Source organism: Vidua chalybeata, chromosome 9 (genome assembly GCF_026979565.1).
Source record: "Vidua chalybeata isolate OUT-0048 chromosome 9, bVidCha1 merged haplotype, whole genome shotgun sequence".
Taxonomy (NCBI): domain Eukaryota; kingdom Metazoa; phylum Chordata; class Aves; order Passeriformes; family Viduidae; genus Vidua; species Vidua chalybeata.
In genome coordinates, this window is record NC_071538.1 from 24194277 (window position 1) to 24218525 (window position 24249).

Sequence of the window (24249 nt, forward strand, 5' to 3'; positions counted from 1 at the left end):
ACTCAGGCTTTGACTCTTCATTTTAGTTTGTTATGATATAAAAACTAATATGAAAACAGAAGAGTATCATCAGGGGAAACCAGTAGAATTTTGTTTTCTGTGCTTCAATATAACACATTAAATAATTAATGCATGAGGGGCTTTATAGGGGTGGGGGTCTATAGGGGTTTTTGGGGTGTTCTTTTTGTTTATTTTATTTATTTGTTTTAAATTTCTTCTGGCTTTTTCAGTGCAGGTACGTATTTCTGTGCCTGGTGGATCTGTGTTTCCTGAAAAGTGAATTTTCAAACAATCATTCGTATTTTAGCTCCAAAATGTTATTTTCTACCCTTTTCAAAACAGGTTCATCATGTCAGGGTAATGCAAGATAAGAATTTTTACTTACTGGAGGACCAGGTGGACCAGGTAAGCCACTGTCACCCTTCTGACCAGCAGGACCCTACAGAACAATGAAAGAGGTGCAGTGTTGACCATGCTACACAGCATTTAAACATAACACACACAAAAGCTAAGGAAAAGAGGAGAAAGTATAGAGGAGAGTTACTCACACTGGATCCTTTGGAACCTTTGGGACCCTGGGGACCCTATGGGCAAGAACATATAACTCTGGTTAGAGTGTATTGCACACAGCTTGGGGGTGGTTAGAACAGGAGGGATGGATGAAATTACTTACAGGTAATCCAGGAGGACCAGGGGGTCCAAGGGGACCAGCAGGACCAGAAATTCCCTAAAAAGGAATAAGAGAATAAGAACAGAACTTAAGTATTCTACATACTGGACTGTGTTAAAAAATCATATCTATAAAAAGGTAGTCCCATTAAGTGTCCAGCTGTGGTGAGTTTTGAGTTAGGCCATTTGCTACAGGCCAAAATAGTTGGCAAGTTTAAAATATTAGATCTGACAATCTGAGTTGCTTGTAGTTGTTCTTACACTGACTGCAGTGGATTGTCAGAGCTGTGTTCCTCTTCAGATTGGCTTGGAAACCTCACATTTTACATAGTGCCCTAAAAACATGGCTTAGCAACTAGAAGAGAGTTGCATTACCCACTGCTTTGGGTAATGCAGTTAGTAAATGTGATGGGATTGCTGCTGCTACTTTTATCTTGTTGCTAACTTGTTCTGTGTGCATGTTGGGATGTATGAGTTTCCTTCATTCTCCAAAAACACTCTATAGCCTCATTTTAAGATGTTTAATATTGCTGTGTTTGTACAATGCCTAAGAAAGTTTTGGCCTCTTGCAGGAGACTCTGGGTGTTAAATGTTTATAACAACTTTATGTCTTTCAGAAGGAAGCCTGGAATATACACTCCTTGCTTGCATGGAACTTGAATGGAAACACAAATATGTTGTACTCACTGCATCACCCTTGGCTCCAGGAGATCCCTGTGGGCCAGGAAGACCCCGATCACCCTTTTCACCCTGTTCTCCTGGAGGTCCAATCAGGCCAATCAAACCAGGATGTCCCTAAACAAGATTTAAGAAAATATAGTTAACATACATTAAAGTAAATGTGCTTTGCAAACGCATAAATTAGACCTTTCAGATGTTACCACTGTTGCTTGTCAACAATCAACCTGAAAACAAATGATTCTAAGAGCGTATTTATTGCTGTTAGATGGTCTTTCAAATTATTTGCAAGTTGTGACTGCTTATTCTGTGAAAGATCCAGGTACAAGGTAGTCCTTTCTGAAACCACTACAGAAATCACAGTACCCTGGGTACAAATTTCATGCCAGTTTTCACATGTAGCTGCCATCAGCATCTCACAGAGTTCCACGTGTCATATGGCTGCATAAACAGCTGATCCAAGCATACAAACAAAACCTGCAGTTCACAAGGCACAGTCATGTGCGTGCCTCTTTCTCTACAGGTTTTTCTCTGATACACAAGCAATCAATATATTGTTGGGACTCCTTAGGAAAATGCTATCCCAGATGTCTCAATCCATTATTTCAAAAGAAAGTATTATAGCTGTTAAATATTTATATTTTGTTCTTTTAAAATAAAAATTGTCAATACTCATAATTTCTACTTGCTTTGTTCTTGTAAATCTGACAGTTCTCTTTACATCAATATCTTTGGGATTTTCACTGCAGGGACCACATGGTCAATAGATTACCACACAGGCAGTAATCTTTTTCTTTCTGGGTGTTTCCAGGATATTGGATATGGCTTAAAATTCATGATGACTCTTAGGGCTGTGGGAAGCTGTTTGATAGGCGTGGTACAATGCCTTGCTGATACAAACCCTACTGCTTCTCTCTGCTAATTTTATACAGGTTTTAGACTGGGCTGAAGTTACAAAGACACAACCAATTAGCAAAGCATACCTTCTCTCCTTTGGAACCTGGGTCTCCTTTCAGTCCAGGCAAGCCAGGTGGGCCCTATGTACATCGAGGGAAGTAATGTTAAAGTAAGTTTTAACATCCTGCTCAAATCATGTTTTCTTGAAATGTTATTGAAGGCCATTCAAATCAAAGTACACATTCAGTGGTTGATGGTTGTGATTGATGACATGATTTAGATCTCAACATGAAATGTATGTTTAAAAAATCATAATGATGCTACAGTGGTATTTGAATTACTTTATAATTAGAAACCTATAAAAGATTGTATGAATAGAAATCTATGGAGCAGAGGGTCAACTAAGTTATTGATTTGAGAAATCTTTAGATTTTATAAGAATGGCAATGCTGGTTTTGTGTAATTTGTACATAATAAGGTAAAAAATGCAAGCCATGAAGTGCCTGTGCAAAAGACATGAATTTTTCAGAGGCTGTTAATCTCACACTGCACATGTGTCCATGAGGTGTAGAGCTGCTACAGTAAGTGTGTGTCTCCTCACCACTGCTCTCCTGGTGACAGTGGGCAGCTTCTGCTATGGATAGGATTGATAAGAGACCTTTTTCACCTGGCACATATTCAAAGATGCCATAACATTTCATGTACAAAATGTGATTCAGTGCTTATGCTTTCCATCTCCACTTCAGGATATCACTAGATGCAAAAGCCTAGGCAAATACATAATTCATGAATGAAATGTGACATTTTTAAGCTTTTGGAATGCAGAATCAAACTTTTCACCTGCAGTGTGTTGTGCTCTACTGCAAATCAGGCTTCATACTCTCCTGATAGCAATCTCCTGTGGAGGATGGGAGGGCAAGGAGGGAAACCTAAGCTCAGAAATCTTTTACATATCAACTTCACTTTCTTAAAATCCAAAGTTATGCTGCAGCAATGCATTGAAAAGTTCTTATTGAGCTGACAGGAAGTCTGTGCATTTGAAAGCATATAGTTCATTAATATACTCAGCTCCAGATTTTAACAGGATATTTAAGCTCTCAAATGTTAGAAGAGAGCTCTTTCAGTTTTTGGAGGCTTCTATGAGTGACATGTGGGAACAAGGGTGCTCACCAGAGGTCCAGGAGGGCCATCCTGACCTGGTGCTCCAGGCAGACCTTGTTCTCCCTAGAAAAAACAAAAAGCTGGCTTTACCAGAGTATATACATGAAATGCAACATTTAAAATATCATGTGCTCCATGACTTACCACAGGGCCAGGAATGCCCCGGAGACCCTCTGGGCCAGGTTTTCCTGCAGGTCCCTGTGGCCCAACTGGCCCTGTTTTGCCAGGAGCCCCTTCTGCACCAGGTTCACCCTGGAAAGAACAGAACAGGTCAGAGAGGGGGGCTGAGTGAGTTTGGCACTGGAGGGATGTACAAGAGGCAAAGTGCTTTTGAAAAGTCAGAGTTCTGCACAGGAGAGTTTCATGAGTGAAATGTCTCTGGCTTCACAGAGAGATGTGGGGCCAGCAGAGCAGGCTCCCCTTGCTTGTTACAGGTGAGCCGTGCTGGGCCTGCACTGCTGGGTCCGCTCCATTACACATTGCTGCTAATTCTGGGTCTGAATTTGGATTTTACAGATTGCCTGTTATTACTTTGAAAAGTTCCACACTCAGTGCATCATAAGCAATTTACTTTTAATTTATAAATAGCTTCTATTTCTATGCATCAAAAAAAATCTTCAGTGTATTACCTTTGCGCCTTTTTCACCTTGTCTGCCTTCAGCACCTGTTGCTCCAGGAGGTCCCTGTAAAATATGGACACTGAGCTCATAATCTCAGGTTTTTTCAAATATAACCAGTGAAAAAAATTCTGAAAATGCAATTCCCACCATATTAATAAGTAGCAAATGCTTACAAAATAACATTAAATTTCTTTTTTTGATATTTTATTCACAAGATAAAAAATACCATACAACTCTTATTTCCCCTATAAAATTTTCTGTTTTTTAGAATATCTAAAAGATGATGAGGTTCAATTTGTTTGGGAAAAAAAAAACCAAAAAGAACCAAACTAAAACAAACAAACAAACAAAAATGCAAACAAAAAAACCCCCAACAAAATGGGATATAAAAGAAAAAAGGCAATACTAATTTATATGTACAATAACAATTAATTTTAAACTTGCTTTACATTGACTTTTATCTATTCACTGTAGTTTATCCACTGACTCCAAAAAGGCCTCTCTTTCTACAGTGCACAGTGTGGCAAATACTTTTTTATTCTCTAAATCAGGGATGGGCTCAGTAAGGGGCCTGATTACATTTGGACAGCCAAAAATTGATATATTATCCACTAAATATGAAAGTGAAAAATAAAAAGACATTTTTCTCCTCCAAAACATCAAGGGCTGATTTTTAGGTCATGTAATTAATATTCATAGCTTCAGTTATGAACGGGAGCAGTGTCTAGAATTTAATGTACTCTTCTGAAAATGGTTCTCTTATATGCTTAGTTTAGAAAAGATGCACTCAAGATAATGGACCAACTGTTCTCCTACAAGGTTAATTTTTAGCCTGGGAAATGTCTTTATTACAAGTAGCTATTTCTTGCCAACCAATGAACAGCTTAAAGGAACATGAAAGCAAAGTGACTATGGTGAAATGCTGTGGTTTTGTGAATCTGTATAAGACTCATCTGTTCATTAATGCAACAAGCAGATTGTTATGTAAGAAAAATGTTCTGAAGATCAGCAACTAGAAAAATTCAATCACTTTCATTTATTTACTGCTTTTTACTTCTTAACAACATTTAGAAAAACAGTTCAGGCTCCTTAACGTAAAGCACCAGAACTGAATTTTAATTTTACAGGTAAGAACTGTACTTCCAGTTAAGCATCTGCCTGTTTGCTTTGTGAGCTCAGGGCTTTGGATCAGTGTTTGACCTAAAGGCATTTTTTGTACTAGAGCTGAATTTAGCCCAAACTTTTTATTGCCTGATATATTTCACTATCCACTGCTACTGGCACATACCTTGAGCAACTCCACTGGTTTTAATTCCTGGAAATTTATATTCATTTTATAGCTATTTACATAGAAGTATGTTAAGATCATTCATTTGCTTCTGAAATTAAGCTTTCTCCAGAGTGACACTGAACATCTGCAGCACTGCATGAACCTTTTGGTCAACAGGGATAGTTCAGACTTTGCATCAAAGATAATGCCAAATGAATTGAATTAACTACAAAAAGGACTTTGACCATTTGTTGTAGGTATCAACAGCTTTTTTCTTTGGTATTTTTAAGAGCTGTAAGGGGTAAAGGAATTAGTTTTATTTCTTCAAAATACAGAGAAGCTTAAATGCCCTGGGCCAAATTCTGACTCTTTAAAACAGGAAGAATATTTTAAATCCCTGCTGTTCCAATAATAATTAATAATGTCTGATGCATGTAACCCTTTGTGTAGGTTGTAATTTTTGGGTGGATCATTGTTTGCAGTGATAATAAGAAAGATCAACAAGTACATAAATAAATTCAGAATTTTTTTTTAACATGGATTAATTTGCATGCACATTGTCTTTACTTGCCTGAAGTTCCCATATGGATTATAATCCACCCTATCTAAGAAACTGAAAAGGGTTGAATGTGGCAATTTGTACTTGAGATATATAGTCTCTGCATAATCTAGAAATGAAGCTGCAGCATGAATTAATTAGCAGGCTAAGCCCACTGTGATGGCTAAAATACAAGTGCAGTGCCTGACGAGTGCTGAGCAGGGGCTGTGCCAAGGCAGCAGTGCCAAGGCTGCCCCAGGCGCGGAGCGGCTGCAGGAGCTGCCCTGCGCTGCTGGCCTGGCTCGCTGCTCGCTGCCAGAGCTCCTCCCTCCCCACACTGCTGCTGCTGGAGCGCCTGGGAAATTCTAACTGACACAAAGGACTCAGTAACAGTATTTTACATTAATGCACGATTCTCCCCCTCAGCACCCCAGCTGCCAAGCTGATTTTTATGAACATTGCACTGTAATTTTGGACATACTGCCTGATACATTTTGTGAACCAAGAAGACCAGAGAAATCATGCAGAAACAAACTCATTCTCAATTTTTGTTACGTGAACCTATTGAATATTTTTCTCTCTTCTTCCATATTTCATTAAAATAATTTCAATTATTGTTTACGACTGGCTTAAAACATGATTTTCAACACAGAAAACCATTACTACATTTCATTAGCCTGTTGTGATTGGAACCTGGCATATTGTTAGGTATTCTGTGCATTTGAAATCAAGAGAGAAATTAATTTTTAAGTGGTGAGTACACCCTGCTGAGGCAGCATCATGCTGTAGCCAAAATGGAAAAAAAAAATCTCCCTCATAGAAACACTATTTTTCCTAAGTTATTCAACATTATATTTAAAAGCAACAAACCAAATAAACTTCTGCTTTGCAAAATTGCTGGCTTTGCTTCAGTACTGACATCTCTTCTTTTAATGGAAAGATGGTATGGCCTCCAGTTGACAACAAAAATATATCTTAGTCTTGAGCTTTAAATTCTAATGCATAGTTGGTATATGGAGGTTTATGTGTGTGTGATGTGGACATCTGATTGTCACTGCTCAGGGAAGCAGCCCAGCAGCAGATCCCAAAGCTCAAGTGCCTGGCACACTGAAGGGCTGGGAGGAGCACAGGCAAGGATTGCTGTCTGTGCTCATCTGTACTGATTGCATATTGATCTGAAGGACAAATACTCTCTGATGGTGTCTTTTCCTCATGCTACTTTTAACATTTGTCAGATGAAATCAATGAATTCAAACTAGAAGTATTACCCAGTGCTGTATGGCAAACCAAAAAGAAGTCCCAAGAGTAGGAGCAAGGGATTAGCTTTCAGAAAAATAATAATAACAATGTAACTGTATCTCTAGTTCTAGATAAGCAGCCACAATTGCTGCCATTACTTGCAGCTAAATTACATTGATGTATAAAGCCTTCTGAGCATGTATTTTTCTGATCTGGTGCATTCAGAGATCATTTAAGAAGTCAGAATATGTAAAATAATAATTACTATTTAATGAAACTTTTTAAAAAATCACTTTAAAGACTTGGTCAATTACTATGTCACCAAAGTCACCCTTTGTAGATTATGGTTTTGGCTTATAAATTTCTTAGATTCAATGGAAAAATTATGTATGTCCATGTCTTTCACTAGAATTTGCTTCCCAGGGAGTGCTGGGGAAACTTTTTAACTCTGTAACTAGACAGAGGTTGCTCAAATCTCTGACAGCTGGTAATAAACATGATTTTAGAAGACCAGGCAGTAAAACTGAGGTCAGGTCAGTTACAAAATGGAATGCAAGAGGGGAATGAAAATGTATAACAAAATAAACAAGGAGCCTACTGTTGAGGATTTCAAGAGCCTTTACTTAAAAGTATGAATTCTGATCTCTGACAGCTCATTATTTCAGGGACCAAAAACCAAAAAATGGGATGGAATTTTGCTTTCTAGTAGTATAGCCAGAGCTGCACCTCACAAACAATATTACTACTGAAACGGTGTGTCCTTCTCAATCCAAATTAAAAGACTCTTCTCAGGGCTTTTTCTTGAAATTGATTCTACCATACAAGTGATGAAAACTAATAAAAAACATTTTTTCTAGCTAAGTATGAGCCTTTCAGTCTTTCACTGTTACTTTCTAGTATAACATCAATATAATACAGATTCCCTACAAGTTTGAAACATTCTGGTGCTCAAGTAATGTAGAATCTGATTCTAAAAATGTTTTCTTCAAAATTCAGAAAGGGACTACCTTGCAATAATTAGCCATGCATTTTCCCTAAATTGGAAATGTGTCAAACCACAGGTAAAATGGAATTTGTGCTTCGAAATTATGTTTTTTTGTCTAGGTACAATCAGATAGTATAGCCCATCTCTGAGGAGTGAGCTATTGCCTTTCTGTATAATAAAGCAGGAAGTTTTAATTTGATGTCAAGCAAACATACTAATTGTTAATATTCAGTTGAGCTATATTTCAGTTCTAGAATAAGGTTGCTAATGCAACCATAATAATTTAGAATATTGTAAATACTTTGCATGTTGGTGGAGCAAATATATTATTGTATAAAATAAATAAAACTAATTAGGCTTGTCATTCCACTCAAGCCCATTAAACCAAGCAATTTAACATATTTTATTAAATAATTCTCAGCTTATATTTAATAATGCCACTTCTTCTGTTTTTTAACGTGTAAAAACTGCATCTAATTGCTCTCTGAAGCAGACCTAAGGGTTGATGCATCTACTACAGTTCTGTGACTGCAACATTATTTACTGGGTTTGATTAGCTGTATTTGTAAACCCTGTGAACCTTCAAAAGCTTTAGAAATAATGGAATATCTTCATAAGTTAATGCCAGTTAATTTTGTATGCAGAGAGGATGATGTAGATTTGCACAGTAGCTGCATTGTAATTATTTTATTTCCAAGACTAAAGACACCAAAACAGACACATTCTTCCTGCTCCCTGACAGCAGGAAGCAGTGTGCCTAAAGATGATGTCTGCCATTACTGTCATACCAACTCACTCTTTTAGCAGACTGATTCAGTAGACACTGAATTCTTAAGTGAAAAGACAAAACACTTTTATGGGTAAGCAATCCATTCTTCCCTATGTATTTTTTTCTTCTTATATTCCAAGTTAGCCATGTTAAAGAGCTTTCTCTGCTGATCTGTTTTTTTTTTTTCTCTTATTACATTATTTAAAAGAAATGACAAATGTCAGATGTGTGTCTCAGCATGAAACAAGTAGCTGAAATTCTCTAGGACAGTGTCTCAGAAAGAGAAGTGTACAAGAGAAGATGAGGTATTCCTTACTCTTTTCCCAGGAGGACCAGGTGGGCCAGCTTCACCTGAAGGACCTGGTGGACCCTGCAACAGAAAATTAAAATCACAGCAGTAATAAGGGGTGAAGTTTCATCTTTATTAAACACCACGGACACCTGCCATGTGTTAGCCCCTTTCAATGGACAGAATCTATAGAAATAGAACTTTGATGCTTAATATGGGTATTGCTCAGGTACTGCTTAAGATCTTGGCTTAATTTCGTTAGTTCAGCTAATGAAGATTATTTGGCTGCAGCATTTTTCTTATGCTCAGAGCTGCTCTATTTTTAGTGCTCCTCAGCAGCTCCATCAGAAATCCTTTAACACATCACTACTTCTAAAAGAAATTGAGCTCTTGCTTAATTGTGTTCCAGTAATATGGGCAGTTCTACCTCTTCAAGGAAATAAATAGTTATTTTTCAGTCTAATAGAAAAAGCATCCACTCTGAAAATATTTTTAAGAGTGTGACTGTATAGAAACCACTGATTTGGCAAAATATACTTTCTTATCATCAGAGAGATCATGCAGATGAAATAAAGTGAGAGAAAAATCTTACAGGTTGACCAGGATCACCATCTTCACCCTTCTCTCCACCAACACCATCCTGACCCTACAGAATTCAGGGAAAATAAACAAAAATTCAGCTAATTTAAGCCACTAACTTTCATATATGAACATAAGAACACTATTTATCTATAGAACATTTTCCCAGGGTCATTATTTTTCAAAACTTTTAAAAGATTTCTTAAAATTTTTAAGCCTCAAGAAATGCATGAACAGAAAAGCAAAGGCTCATCCCCAGACAAGAAAGACATGGGGTCAACTAGAATTAAGTACAAAGTAAGACTAGGACCTAAAACTGTTTTTAAGGTATACTTACAGCTGGACCAGGTTCCCCAGGGGGACCAGGATCTCCAGGAAAACCAACTGGGCCCTAGATAGATCAGGAAAAAAAGCAAGGAATGTGTCATCCATTGCCAAGCAGGTTGCACTCATCAGAAATCTTTCATGAAGCATATAATGAACGTAGTGCACTTGTAGGCAATGCCATGGTTCTGTATTCACACAACTTCAGCAATGCTTCACAGTGGTTTGGGTTAGAATTATGAAGCTCACTTACTGGGTTACCCTTAGGCCCATCATCACCTGGAGGTCCTTTAGCACCTGGTGGTCCGGCTGCTCCAGGTGGACCAGCTTCACCTTTTTCTCCCCTTTCACCTTTTGGACCCTGTGGAAAACACATGAACACAAAAATGCCATCTGGAAATGGAAGGGTCAAAAAGATCACAATGGCAATCTTATTTTTCAGACAAGGGCCGTATCACTCCTTGATAAATACTGGCATGTGAGTGGGAAATTAGAACCTCTCAGCTCAAGTGCCAAATTCTGTACCCAGCTTGCATCAGTGAATTGTTTATCAGAAAGAAAAACATGCAAGCCAAAGTTGATACTTATGGAAGGAAAAATAGGTATTGTTTTGGGAAGTCTCCATCCTCTGTTAGTACAAGATGTGGCTATGATTATATGGAAACAAATGTCATTTTAAAGGGTTTCTTTGAATTTTCAGTGGAGAACTTATACCTTTAAAATGACAAGTGCACAAGTAATCTGAGGAAATGCTTATCAAAGTCCTGCCAGATACCACAGTTCACCATAATAAATGTTAATGATAAGAAAACAACAAAATACTCACAGCTGTTCCAGATTCTCCAGGAGGTCCAGGGTTACCAGCTTCTCCAGGCTCACCCTATAGATACATAAGAATAAATTTATGAGTCATTAGGGAGAATATTTTGATGAATTTACTTTTGTAATTACATATTCTTCCCATGCCTATTTATGTAAACAACCTATAAGAATGGGCTTTTATTTGGTCTACCTAGAGGGGTTGAGCTATGTATATGGCTTTGCAGAACTGGAGTCTGAAATTTGAGACATAATACATCAAACTAATATTTTCTTGAGCCAGGGAGACTAAACTTCCCTTTGGGCTTTGGAAGATGTTCCCCTTTATTATCCCATATACTGCAAATTTCCTGCGTGTGATTATTGCTATGGCTACTGTTGGAAGAAGAAAAAATATATATAAAGAAAAATTAAGGATGAAATAATAGCATCAGTTAGAAAAACATTCTCCACAGGCTACAGAGGTGTGTGCTATGTATTTGCCTGTGATGGAATTTATTTTGTAAAGCAGATGGCTTACAGGATGATATCATATGAAAATCTATGCAAGTCAAAGATTGTGCACTATTAAGTGAACATTTAAAATAATTCAGTCTCCTTCTGAGTTAATACACAGTATTATCTCAAGGACTGTCTTTTCAATTCTTCATTTTAAAGTTTAGTTATGACCAATTATTTTCTAGCTCAGTGGTCTGATGCATAAACTTTTATAGAAAACTCTTCTGTTAGTAGAATACTTAGTTATTAGCATCACAGAAACATAAATCATGGAAGGATAACAGAATATGCTTTGTGATGGTTATGGATGGCTATTAGATAAGAAATACATACATTTATCCCAAAGGATTTTTCAATCCAACTGCTAATGTGGGGAATTTTCCCCCCCAGATATATTCTTTTTCCAAAAATTACATCTATGAGCAAGAGTAGTTCAGTGCTGAAAATGCATTTTACACAATCATTTACTGAATTTACAGAATTAAAATAAATTTGTGTGTCCTTCCTAACCTGTATGACCTGCACACCCCTCTTCATTTTACGACAATTCAGTTAATTCATACATGTCTGTCATTTCCACATAGTCAGTATAAAAATATAAATCATAAAATACAATTTTAAAACAAAACTTATGGTGTAGATACTAAACCTTTTTTCAGTTGCATGATGTTGCATTCATTTTAAAACAAAACCCGTAGTAGATGCTTCAGGTCAGTAAGTGTTAAGAATGTTTTCTAGGAAAATTCATAATCTTCATTTCCTTATTATCTGCACAGCATTTACTGAGTCTGCAGCATCATTAGCATTGGGGTTTTGTCCATGCCTACTATCAGTCAAATGAGATTTTTGTAGCAACAGAGAATGAAGTCTGGAATCAGCAAAACTATGTTTTTCACGTTAGTAGCCATACTATATCCACAGAGTCCACCATACAGAGCCTTTCCAAAGGTGAGCCCATGGCAGGACGAAGCGAAGCAGTGACATAAGAGCACTGATTGTGCCCAGTCTTTGCTGACAAGCACTAGTGCATTGTAATCCCCTTGGCAGCTTCTCAGAGAGAGAGTTCTTCTTCTGCCTTTCTGCCTAATTATATTGTAATTTATGATGATCCGCATTTGATTGCTAATACAATTCTTACCCTTCCTGTTGACAAACACATCTTCATTCTATCAAACAACACTGGGCTCCCTCTGACCTACGCTTGGGCGCACGAGGGGAGCACTGGGGGTGCCTGCTCCAGCACACACGGTGACACTGGCTCTGTGCACTGCAGCTCCCCAGCAAGCAGCAGTGTGGAAAACTGAGAAATTGGAAGGGCTAGAAAATGTCAAAATGTTCCCTTAAAGGGCATTTGTGAAAGATGAGACCAGTTAAAGTTTCATCTCACATTAATATTTCTATATCATTGCTCTACTAAAAAATCTGCCCCTTCCATGTAGGCAGTCCTTGTTTTATCTGACAGTGATTTCTATATTCCAAGTATTAGGTACTATGAAATGCTGCATTTGGTTTAGATAACTGTTAAGGGAGTTAAACAGTGTTTTGATAGAGAAGACTGTAGCTGATATATATTTACAGAGTGCATATTTATAGCTACTAAAACCTGTGTAATATATAGCTATTGTTGGCCCTCATCTTTTTTTTCAATTTTAGTAACAATGGTATTAATTCAGAACCTTCTCCACAGGAAATATTTCATGTTCTGTTGGGAAACAGATTTTATGATCTAATAATATATTTATTCAATCTCTGGAGATTCTTCTCTCTTTTGTTAGCAGCTCAGATCTTTTAAAAATTACTGTGGTCTTTCTTAGACAAAGCCTTCCTCTGACAGAATTTCAAAAAGGAAAGACAGACATCTTAAACTACAAAATGTCGTTTTGCAGACACGCTTAATTCCGAAAACCTTCTTGGATTAAGCAAGCAGAATGGTTTCTACCAAGCTAGGCAAAGTAGTCTAAAAGTTAAAATTTAAAAAAACATTGCTAAAAAGTTTTAAGGTTTAAAAAATATTGTTTTCCTTATGATCAGTTCTAGAGAGCTGATACCCAAAGCAGAGATAGTGGATGGAAGGCTGCCACCTTTTGGTTAAATTCTGGGACATAGTCTTTCATTTTATAACAATGAGAGGCAACTTTGCAACTGACTGGGTTATGGAAAGTAAGTTTTGCTCCTTTTTGCCATTCTCACAAAACAAAAAAAAAGGGAGAAATTGTAGCTCTAGAAGAGACTCCCTTTTGCATAGGCCTGCATATGTGTTATATATAATGGCTCTGTGGAGAATTAAATTTAATTGAGAGAAATTCTAAAGGCTGTGTTTTCTGGGAGGGCTTTTGTTACAATGTTGGAGAGATGGAGAAGGATGAAAAAAAAAATCACAGTCAGGAGGTCATTATTAAAAGTAATTTGTCAGGATGGATATTCAGGTAGCCTAAACTGTCACAGACACACCTTGATTAGGTACCTTAGCAGTGTCTACACATACGTGTGTGGAAAAATGATATATACACATAAAATTGTCTGTGAACACGTATCAAACATGTTTCCAAACTTAGAGCCAGGATACTCAATTGATTTTGTCCTCTCACTTCTATCTGCAGTATAAGTCAATGATTAAGCATGGGAACTATTGATCTCACATGTTTACAGTCCTTGTAGTACACTCCTTATTAGTGTACTGCTTTGGAAAGTTTTTTTTAGAACAATATAATAGGAAGAAATTTAATGAGTATCATTGTTTTCTAACACGAGACTTTTTCATGCAGTAAGCCAGGTCTGAACTCTGAGAGGCTACAGAACGAATGCTTAGGTTCTGCAGACACTGGGTTTGCATTGCTCTCGCACTCTGATGGTTTATAATGTGCTGTAGAAGGGAGAAGGGGTAGAAGAACAGCACAGTGCTCAGTGCAATTATCATAAATTAATCTAAATTAGAAAGGCAAATTTATTTCATTAGGTTATGTGGAAGTGTGGGGTTAACATTATCTGATCTGCTTCCCCTCTGTTGTAAATTCATATGTACATTCTAAGGCACAGGTTAGAGAAGTCATGAGCAACTCCCTGCCTGTTCAGAATATCTGCATGTTAGACCTTTGATATCAAATTAGAGATAAGCATGTGTAGGTACATTTTGGTTTTCCATTTCTCTTAATTAAAAGCAAAAGAAAGTGAGTGCTCCCTGTGTGGCAGCTGGGTTTAAATGGTTCTGCTGAGTGCCAGGCCCTCCGTGGAGGTTACAGCAGTAATAATGCAGGGCTACAGGAGCATTTGCAGCCCTGATGCCTTTGAACATTCAGGCCCTTGTATGCAGAGCAGAGGAAACAACAAGCTAATTAAAAATGTGTGGCATTAAGTGTGACAAAAATTGTTTATCTCTGCCAGAAGATAAGGGGGGTTTGAAATCCGTGTATTAATGAAAAAAAATCTCTTGGTCAAACCATTAAAATATGCAAGTGAGCAAACCTACTTCTCTCCTCAACAGCGACAGGGATGATGCCAGAATGTTCTTCCATATTCTACACTCACTGTATTGAATTATCTGTAGTATGGCGTGTCTTCCCTGAAAGGGGTGCAGAGGCCAAAGCATGCTGACATAATAAGAAAAACATTGGGGGAAAAATGTGTGAGAAGAAAAAGAAAAGAAAAAATGCTTGTTTTGTTTAAAAGCATGGCCTGTCCTCCCATTGCAGCAACTCTCCCTGAAAAAACAACTCTTGATGATATCTCAGCTTGAAATCTCATTAAAAGGAACTGAAATTTAGAAGAAAGATACCCTACCAAGGAAAATACCCTGGCATGTACTAAAACTTGAGGAGGAGGAGGGAGGAAAGTAATTACAATTAATATAAATGTCCAAAATAATACATTTGGAAGCTTCTCTTTGTGAAGTCAGAGAATATGGGATATAAGCTAGAGGAAATAAAAAATGACAACCAAGTGATAAACAGTCTGGAATTCATGTTCTTGAATTAAATTTCATGGCCTAATCATCACAAACAGTGATTCTAAATCACACAGATGAGTTGCAGGGAGAAACAAAGGAGGAAGGAGTTCAATATAAGGTAGTGTGTTTAGAAAATGGCTGGAATATAATTGGATCATGAAATGCTGAAAATTAAAAAGGTGACTGAAACCAATGGCAAAAATTCCTATTAAGTTCAATGGGCCACAATATTTTACAAGGTGGGGTTTTTTTCAAGTACTGAATATAATTGGGTGCTACCCTGGATGTTCTCATAATTAACATTTTTCTCAGTAGTGGTCACAGGAAAATTTTTTTTTCCCACAATGCCCATTATTTTCTCTGCTCCACTGACATACAGATTCTCATTATTTTCTGTATTCCACTGACATACAGACCCTCTTTTCCCAGTAACTTTTTATTTCTCTCAACTCCTAGATTGTGTCACATTTTTGGTACTCTTCCCAGAGAGAAAAAAAACAAATCCTGCAGCCTTTCATGAGTCCAAGCTGGATGAACAATGTCATGAACTTGGGACATTAGAAGGAATATCCTTGTTAATAATGCAGTCGAGCAGGAGCGCATTGTGTTTTGTGTGTCTTGTGAAATTTTGGGGAAAAAAGATTGAAAACACCAGAATGCTGCTGTTCCCAAGAGGTGAGCTGATGCTCAGAGCCACATCCTGAGAAAGAAGCACTGCAGTGAAGCACTGCCAGCTTGCCACAATGACATCTGTTTGAGCTCAGTACCCTCTGGTCTCAAAGGACAGTAAGGGAGACAAAGTAGGATATTTCTCCATCAAACCAAATATTATATTATATTCTTCAAGTACGCTCTTCTCCACATCTCAGAGCACTGGTAAGTGATTTAGTTGATGGGCATGTAGAAAAAAAAAAACATGAAACACCTGAAGATTCTTTTAAAAGGCTGTATTAGTTAGAAAAAGGGAAATCTTGCTTCATGTTCTGAAAAGTTAAAAATATGGAAAGCGTTCTGAAAGACTACCAATACTGACATTCCTAGAGATGTCTTTTCTAGGATTCACTGACACTGGTGTTTCTTTGAACATATTTGATACTCTGTGACAAATCATTAAATACTCAAGAGCAATCTACATAGTTTCTCAATAAGTAATTTATATATTGGCCTGGAATATATTTCTATTTTGTTTCCTCCATCTTATGCTTCACTAAGAATCTTCTTTCCCATTCCAAAATTCAGGAAAAAAATTAATGTTAAATCTATAACATTACAGCAAAAGGCTTTTAGGCTTACGTAGGTGATGTGGTTGAGGTCATGTAGCTTGAGAAAATAAACATAAACAAGCATTTTAAGACTCTCTTTTGAACTTTTTGCTTGCTCAGCACTATATAATAGTTTACTCTATTGCTTCAAATAAATCACTGAAAAAAAAGACCTTATATCCCTGCATACCTCATCCTTCCTTTAAGAATAAGGAGGATACAATCTGGCATGTTCCTTGGGTAAAATATGAAAGTAACCAATCCCAAACAAACTCATTCCATGTCCTGGCAGAAAATTTTCTCAATAGAGAACTGAAAATAGCAATGAAAAGAATTTTAGTGAATGAATGTCATATAGCATTCTTATTCCAATGTGTTCTCTTCCTTGGGGGTTTCCATCCACACTCACCTTTTCACCAACACCTCCAACAGAGCCGATTGAGCCTGGGGGACCTTGAGGACCCTACAGTGATAAAAGATTTTTGTTATCCAAAATATTGTTATCCAAAATAGGGTGCTTATTGCTCAGTTAGCAAGACAAAAATTAGATTGATTCTTACATCAGCTCCATTAGGACCCTGGGGACCTCTCGGACCTGGTGGGCCAGGTGGACCCTGTATCAAAGAGACAATGTGATGTGACAGAATCATAGAACAGATATAGTTACAATCACGAAGAATTTCTGTCCCATGAAAAATAATATACTCAATCTGTAGAGGGCTTTTAATCTTCACCATGCAGCAGGAACAGCAGGGCCAGATTGCTGCCTGCTGGATGAGTTCAAAGGGTGACAGGAGACGCAGGCTGTGCCACACAGTACCTGACATGGACATGACCTGATGCTTAGGACCCCCTGAGGATTGGTTCTTTCCCTACAGGTTCCCTGCATGCCCATCCCACTGACAGAGACCTGGACCAGTTCAAGTGTCTGTGACAGCCCTGGGGCAGAGCTGCACCATGGTGCCTACAGATGGGCAGGAGAGAAGCATCCAGACTTGGCACAAGGTGCTGGAGGCAAATGTATGCACTAGAGAGCTTGCATAGGAGTCAGGAACAGCCCACGAGGCATTCTGTCAGCAGGAGAAACAGCTGGAAAATGCATCGCCCAGGGAAAGCAAACAGAGCCAAGCAGTGTTTACCATCTTCTGGCCTTCAAGTACCTGACACTGTATGTTAATAACAATGGCCTGAACTTCAGGAAGGCAGCTCCAGACTCTCTGGTGCAGTGGTATCTACTTTTTCCTCTTTCTTTTCTGAACCTGATTGTCACTGGACTGTCTCAGTCACACGGAGCATCTGCTTTGCTATCTATTTTTCAGTATTTTCTCATGTTACATAAATCTCAATATTAATGATGAGGGGATAGATGTGGGAAAGCAAAGAAAATCCCAGAGAGAGTTTATGTAACACAAAATGTTTCACACTCAGTCACCAAATTCAGGAATATCTTATCAAATGGTGAGCTATAGAGAAAAGACAATAATATATGGAGAATATTTATGTCCTTTAGAGTGACCAGTGGGGAAGAAGTCTTACCATTGGGCCCACATCTCCATTTTCACCTTTTTCACCTGGTGGGCCAGGCAGACCCTAAAAAACACAGGGAAGAATACTGTAAGTAGGGTCCCTGGAATGATTAGTTATAAATCAATATGAAACAATGTTATCAGATCTACACATCAAACTTGTGAACTTGGGAGGGGGCAGGATGATCGAACAAGAAGAAAAAGACCTATTTGCACTAAAATGGAAAGAAAAGGAAGGGAGTTTTTCATATTACAGTAAATGTATAGGTAGTCCTAGGATGCTTATACTAGGTGACATAATAAATTTGGGCTGGAAAAAAAAAAACAACAAAAAACACACACACAAATGCTAAACTGGATGATTTTAAAAACACTGCCAGGATTATCCAGACCTGAGGTGGGAGTCTGGATAATTTATGCTCTGATATATATATTTAAGTCCTGCTGCATTAAATCTGTTGTTTATGCATGAACCCCATCAATATGGGATCTTTCAGTCCTAATTAACTGATGCTATCATTTATTTAATAGAAGACAGTAGTCATTCAGTTTTTGACACAGAAATCAGTGTTCTTACACTTTTTCTGTTACATCTTGTTTTTCAGATATCAGGTAAAATAATAAAGGAATTTACCTGTAAGCCAATAGGGCCTGGGGGCCCAGGGAAGCCTCGAGGACCTTCATCACCTTTTTGCCCAAACATCCCTTGCTGACCTCTTGGGCCTGGCTCTCCATCACCTCCCTGTTTGGAAACAATGAAGAGCAAAACTATCACAGCTCTGATGATAACAACAGGAAAAGCTCCATGGAAATTACTGGGAAACAACTACAAAAGGGCTCAGAATCACACTAAATGTCTTTACAAATGCATGTTCATCATCTTGGCTGGAATCAATCTGTTTCACAAACAGAATACCAGCACGTGCTCTGGTTTAATACAGGTCAATTAGTGCTGCATATTTCACAGAAATGTTCCCTGAATTCCCCCTCCCTATCACATCTGCATAAACATTCTAGCTGTTGAATACCTATGTAAGTATGAGTAGCACAGGGTTCTACCAATACTCAGGGTAAAAAAATTCAGAGCCTTTTAAATAAAAATAAGAATTAATTCACTTGGTATCAGGTGGATTTTAAAAAAAGACACTATTTTTAACTGCATATGTACTGAGCTACCAAGCACACCACCAAACAAGTTCACTGAAAGGATGACCCCCATTCACTATTTACAGTATTTAATTTTTAATAATTTTGTCAAATTATTGCCCTGCTGTAAATCTGCCATACAGTAACACCCACGGCTTGTTTACAAAAAAGAACTGCATGTAAGTGGGCAGGGACAGAACTGTTAGTGGTGTTTTGGAATATATTCCTGAGTAAGGAGCAAACAGTTCAAAGTTGAAGTCAGTATCAGCTGAGTTATGCAGGGTTGGCTCTGAACGAGCTACTTACAGCTATCCCTGGGGCTCCAACAGGACCCTGCAGACCTGGTGGACCTGGAGGACCCTGCAACAAACACACATCCAAAAGGACAAGTTAGTGATTGTGACATCTGCAATGATGAGATTAAAAGCAAATACAGACACAAGAGAAAACCTGACTTGCACGAGCACAATCTATTCAGCATTTCCATGTTTCTCCATGGAAGATGTAGCATCATTCACAAGTCCTTTCCATTCAGTACAAACTATTTACCTCACAAAAACTCAGATTTTCACACCTATAATAGACAATATTGGCATTTGTTAGAAGCTAATTTTTAATGCTTCTGAATAAATTTCCATGTGAACAGGAAACAAAATGATTTTTTTTTTCACAATGAAAAATATCAAAACTTTCAATGAGATTTCAGCAAAATATCTCTCAAACTTTAAAGCATCATCTAAAAATCTATCTTTAATTCAAATGCTTATTATTTGGAGTAGTTTTTATAAAACTGCTAATTATTTTTGCAATGGCACAAAGCTTATTTTGACCTCCAGGAGAGATGAAAAAGTGCAAGTTCTTGCTGAGCACATTTTCTTGATAGTAAGTCTCTTTTCAACAGAATGGGCAAAAACCCCAGTCTGAGAGGAATGTCTTTTTTTTTCATTCTCCCTGCAGAATAATAACTAAGTTATATTGCACATAATGAGAAGTCAGTCATGCAGATGTGATACAATGAAGCTATCAGAGTACAGGGACACAAGATACTACTTTATGATGAGGTGTAAAGGATGTAGTAGTTTGAGTCTTGTTTTTGCCACACCAGAGGAAGTAGACTGAGAAAGAGTAACTCTAAGAAGGTACAAAACTCATCACCTGGCCTTGGCTAATTCTAGTCTATTTCAGATGCCAAGTTGCTTGCAACTTCTAGGCTTCAAATTCTGGTTTATAGGAGAATAATGCTGGGATTTACAGACTTTTCTATAGCTAAAATTAGATTATTGTGCCCTTTATAAGGGCAATGAAATAAAGGGACTTCTTAAGTCTTGCAGTCTATTTCTTTCTCTGGATTTTATATATATTTTGGACCATTTTATTTTCTAGGGAGAATGAGACATCAAACTCCGTATTTCTTCTCTTTTACAGTTTTATTTTTGTCCCATACCTGATGCCAATACATGAAACAAAGCTCTCTAGCCTCTGTGGTGACATATCTAAATGAAAGGACTCCGAGGAATGCTCCAGCTGACTGGGAAGTGTTACCATGAGAATGGAATTTGGCATGCATGGATTTTTCTGCACTCTTCAAGATGCTTCAATGTACTCCTTCATTTTATAGGCTCTGGAATGAAGCCTATACATTTTTAAACTCATTTAAAAACCCATTTTGATGTAAAGCACTGTTGGAATGTACTCTGCAATTGAGTAATGAGGAGTTATTTGGACACATGGCCAGATTCATTTTTCCATTGCTCTGGAGGGCAAATGGAGAAAGAGCAGAATCATGAGAGAATCCTCAGTTAATAAAGGCAGCTGTGATAACTGTGGAGATTTTGAAGTTCAAGGGAGGACAGCACATCAACAACAAAATTGTGCTGTCTTAACTAGAATATGCCAACATAGTTAGGCACAGTATTTTCAAACCCACAAAAATAAATCTTTGTTAGTTTCAATGGGGAATTGAAGATTTTTCCAGCTCTTCTTAAACAGGAAAGATGAATCAGTTCTTTGATCAGTGTCCTTGCTGTGATCAGGCTCTAAATGGCCACCAAGGCCTTTTGTGGGTGGTTTGAGATTGTAAATATCTGTTCTTTGTATCCTGTGATTTCAGAACCGGGTACTTCCTCGTCAGAATCTTTCAGAGGTGACCAACAAGCCCTTTCTCCCTGCCCCAAGAGACATCTGTCAGCATGTTGAAAGGAAAGCAGATTTAAAATGAACACATTCTGAAATTGTCAGGGTTGAATGACTGCAGTTGAGGGCAAATAGATTCAAGGCATGTGATTTCAACTGGAGGTACATTCACTTCAACTAAGGCCTCAACACTGAATCCTGTATTTCAAGAAAAATGTGTAATATTCTCAAATGCATTAAACCTTGAGACTGGGAGTCCAGGATACATTCTCAAATGATAATGCTGCAGACATTTTATTTGTAAAGCAGGTCTGCCAGAACAGGCCCAAATGCATCAGTACTCACAATGGGAACTGTGGTCACAGTCTAATGCTCAGCATAATTAGCTCTGCTAAAATTATCTGAACCAGAAGAGTGCAGCTTGTGTTTTTTTCCCTGAATTTCTCTGATGCAAAGCATTTCTAATGAAGAGGCATGGCAAAGGGGAAAATAGGATATGCCTGTGACCACATGCAAAGCCTGAAGTGGAACTGGATCAGAGGTTGGAACTAGCTGATCCTAAATTTCATTTCCAGCCCAAGCCATTCTATGATTCTGTAATTCTATGTACTGTGATTTGCTTGAGTATGTACATATCCTCACAGAAACATATGATAATATGTAGGCCATAAATTTGGTGTAATTTTTAAAGTAATATACTGTTCTGTAACTTGTTAATGTCAAAAATCACACTGTTTTCTTTGTCATATATATGACAAAGATACTTAGTCATGAATACCCTTGTACTGAGTTCAGAGCTTTGCTAACTCTGAATAGTGTTGAAATATAACAATAAAGGGGATCTTTCTGCCATTAGTTCTCAATTTTTTCTTAAGGAAAAAAAATAAATTCAAGTAAAGTGCCAGTTTATCTTGAAATTGAACAGAAGTGAAAAGATACCATTTTGAATTTTTAGGAAAGAAACCACAATCAAACAGAAATAAATAAATGCTAGTTTTATTCTTTCTAGCTTCACATTTCACAGTGAAAAAGCTTAATTTTATATGTCTGGCCTAAATAAAAAAAGGAGGTGCTTGAACTTTTTTGAAGATAGAAAAATGTCAAATCAAAACAGTAGAAACATGATTAGTCCTAGGTTCACTAATAGGCCTAATGATAATATATGAAAACTTGTATAAGCCATTTCATCTGCCATCAGTTAATTGTGCTCCCCAAGAATTAGATATCCTTTACAAATTTTAAAACTACCTTAGTAGATTCCTCTACTGAGTCTCCATACTTGTCATCCTCATGGCTAGGAAGCCAAAGCTGGGTATGTTCACACAGTAAGAGAATGTATGGGAATTCTTGGTCTCTCCAGTTCAAATACAGAATGAAGGAATTTCAGTGATACAGGAAGGGTGTTTAAGAATGTAGTTTATATTTTGTAATGATTCTGTAAGCTCTAGGAATATGAGCAATAATAAATACATGCCTGGATCTGTAAGTACAAACCTCTAGTATTGCAGTAAAAGAACATTATTTTGAAGGAACATTTTAGGAGTCTGTCTTTTTTTCTGCTCATTTATGTAGCAAAGCTACCTGCATACTTCATGCATGAATACCCTTTATTTATAAAGAATATATGTAATGCACAAAGGATTTCGCTACTCACGTTTTCTCCTTTGTCACCTTTACTACCTTTCTGACCTGGTTCACCAATTTCACCCTGTAATGGAAAGTTAAAAGTTAAACTTGTTTAAAATGGTCTCCTTCACACTTAGCTGAAGTCAGTATCACAGTGTCTCTAAATGTTCCCTTTGATATGATTATTCTATGCTTTATGCAGCTGCTTCAAGTGAAAGCCTAAAGGGAGCAATTCTGCAGTGATCAATAATATGTCATATTAATCCAGATATTGATTGCTGAATTGAAAAGGGCAACAAGACCTGGCTTTGAAGTATAATGCTGCTGAGTTCTAAATAAAGGAAATTATGTTGCTTATGTCATCTTCAATATGAACTTATAATGAAAGTACCCTGACTTACAGACTCATGTATCTGTTTGTAACTGAACTACTGCTTCTCACTGGAGTCTACAGTATTTCAAAACTTCAAAATTATTCAAATCACTACGAAATCACGTTAGAAAAGAATGTTTTCTTTATACAATAATTAAAGAAAATTAAATTAAATCGCAGAAAATACTGTCTGTGGGTTAAATAACACTCATGCATCACAAAAATGAATGTTGAAAGCTTTACCTTTACCCTGTGCTAACTAACAGAGAAGTGCTGGGTCAAGCAACCACACCAGATGATCCTGAAAGGTGTCATATTTTAAATTCTGCCAGACATCAACAGAATATCTCTGCTGTGAACATAATTTTTTTGACACCCTCAACCTACCAGCACAACCTCTGGTGGTTTTGAATCCCTGTATATTACTGAAGACATTTAATCTTACTCATTCAGTAATCAAAGTTCCTAAAATAGGCAAAAATAAATTTTGGCATAATTTGCCTTATTTTGCCACACTTTCATCCTCGTTTCTTTGCCAGGATAAATGTAATTATACTAGCTCCTTAACAAATATCCCAGTGTCCCATGGCACCTGTCCCTCATACATTTGGTTATAGAAGAGGTTTTTAGGTATTTTTTGCAGAAGGCAGAGGGAATTTGGGGAAGGCAGGGATAAGATTTGTTGCTTTGTCACCCTATTTATTGTGAGGAAAGCTACAGACAGCTGAACTGACAGATCTTCTCCCAGATGCCAATTATGATTCACCTTGTCGCCATCTTCTCCAGGAGAACCACTAGGACCAGCAGGACCAGGAAGTCCTACAGGACCCTGTATTCCATCACGTCCAGCTGGACCTTGGGGACCTTTTTCACCCTGGTTTTGAAGAAAATGAAACAATCCACAT

General features: G+C 37.5%; 1 protein-coding gene and 1 long non-coding RNA gene across 10 annotated transcripts in view; one reads left to right on the top strand and one right to left on the bottom strand.

Annotated features, from left to right (window-relative positions):
- Positions 1–1368, top strand: part of LOC128791963 (uncharacterized) — a 155633-nt gene extending 154265 nt beyond the window's left edge. For all 5 annotated transcript variants that reach the window (XR_008432251.1, XR_008432250.1, XR_008432254.1 and 2 more), the window contains 2 exons: positions 343–405; positions 1287–1368. This is a non-coding gene — a long non-coding RNA (uncharacterized LOC128791963). The remainder of the gene's footprint in view (positions 1–342; positions 406–1286) is intronic.
- The window catches only part of COL11A1 (collagen type XI alpha 1 chain), a 131754-nt gene that overhangs the window by 7663 nt on the left and 99842 nt on the right, over positions 1–24249 (bottom strand). For all 5 annotated transcript variants that reach the window (XM_053949936.1, XM_053949938.1, XM_053949935.1 and 2 more), the window contains 20 exons: positions 24111–24218; positions 23000–23053; positions 19519–19572; positions 18701–18808; positions 18077–18130; positions 17101–17154; positions 16950–17003; positions 10845–10898; positions 10272–10379; positions 10032–10085; positions 9708–9761; positions 9143–9196; positions 4035–4088; positions 3550–3657; positions 3415–3468; positions 2331–2384; positions 1357–1464; positions 674–727; positions 549–584; positions 386–439 (listed from right to left, as the gene is read on the bottom strand). In XM_053949936.1, the coding sequence (XP_053805911.1) occupies positions 386–439; positions 549–584; positions 674–727; positions 1357–1464; positions 2331–2384; positions 3415–3468; positions 3550–3657; positions 4035–4088; positions 9143–9196; positions 9708–9761; positions 10032–10085; positions 10272–10379; positions 10845–10898; positions 16950–17003; positions 17101–17154; positions 18077–18130; positions 18701–18808; positions 19519–19572; positions 23000–23053; positions 24111–24218 (1332 nt within the window). The remainder of the gene's footprint in view (positions 1–385; positions 440–548; positions 585–673; positions 728–1356; positions 1465–2330; positions 2385–3414; positions 3469–3549; positions 3658–4034; positions 4089–9142; positions 9197–9707; positions 9762–10031; positions 10086–10271; positions 10380–10844; positions 10899–16949; positions 17004–17100; positions 17155–18076; positions 18131–18700; positions 18809–19518; positions 19573–22999; positions 23054–24110; positions 24219–24249) is intronic.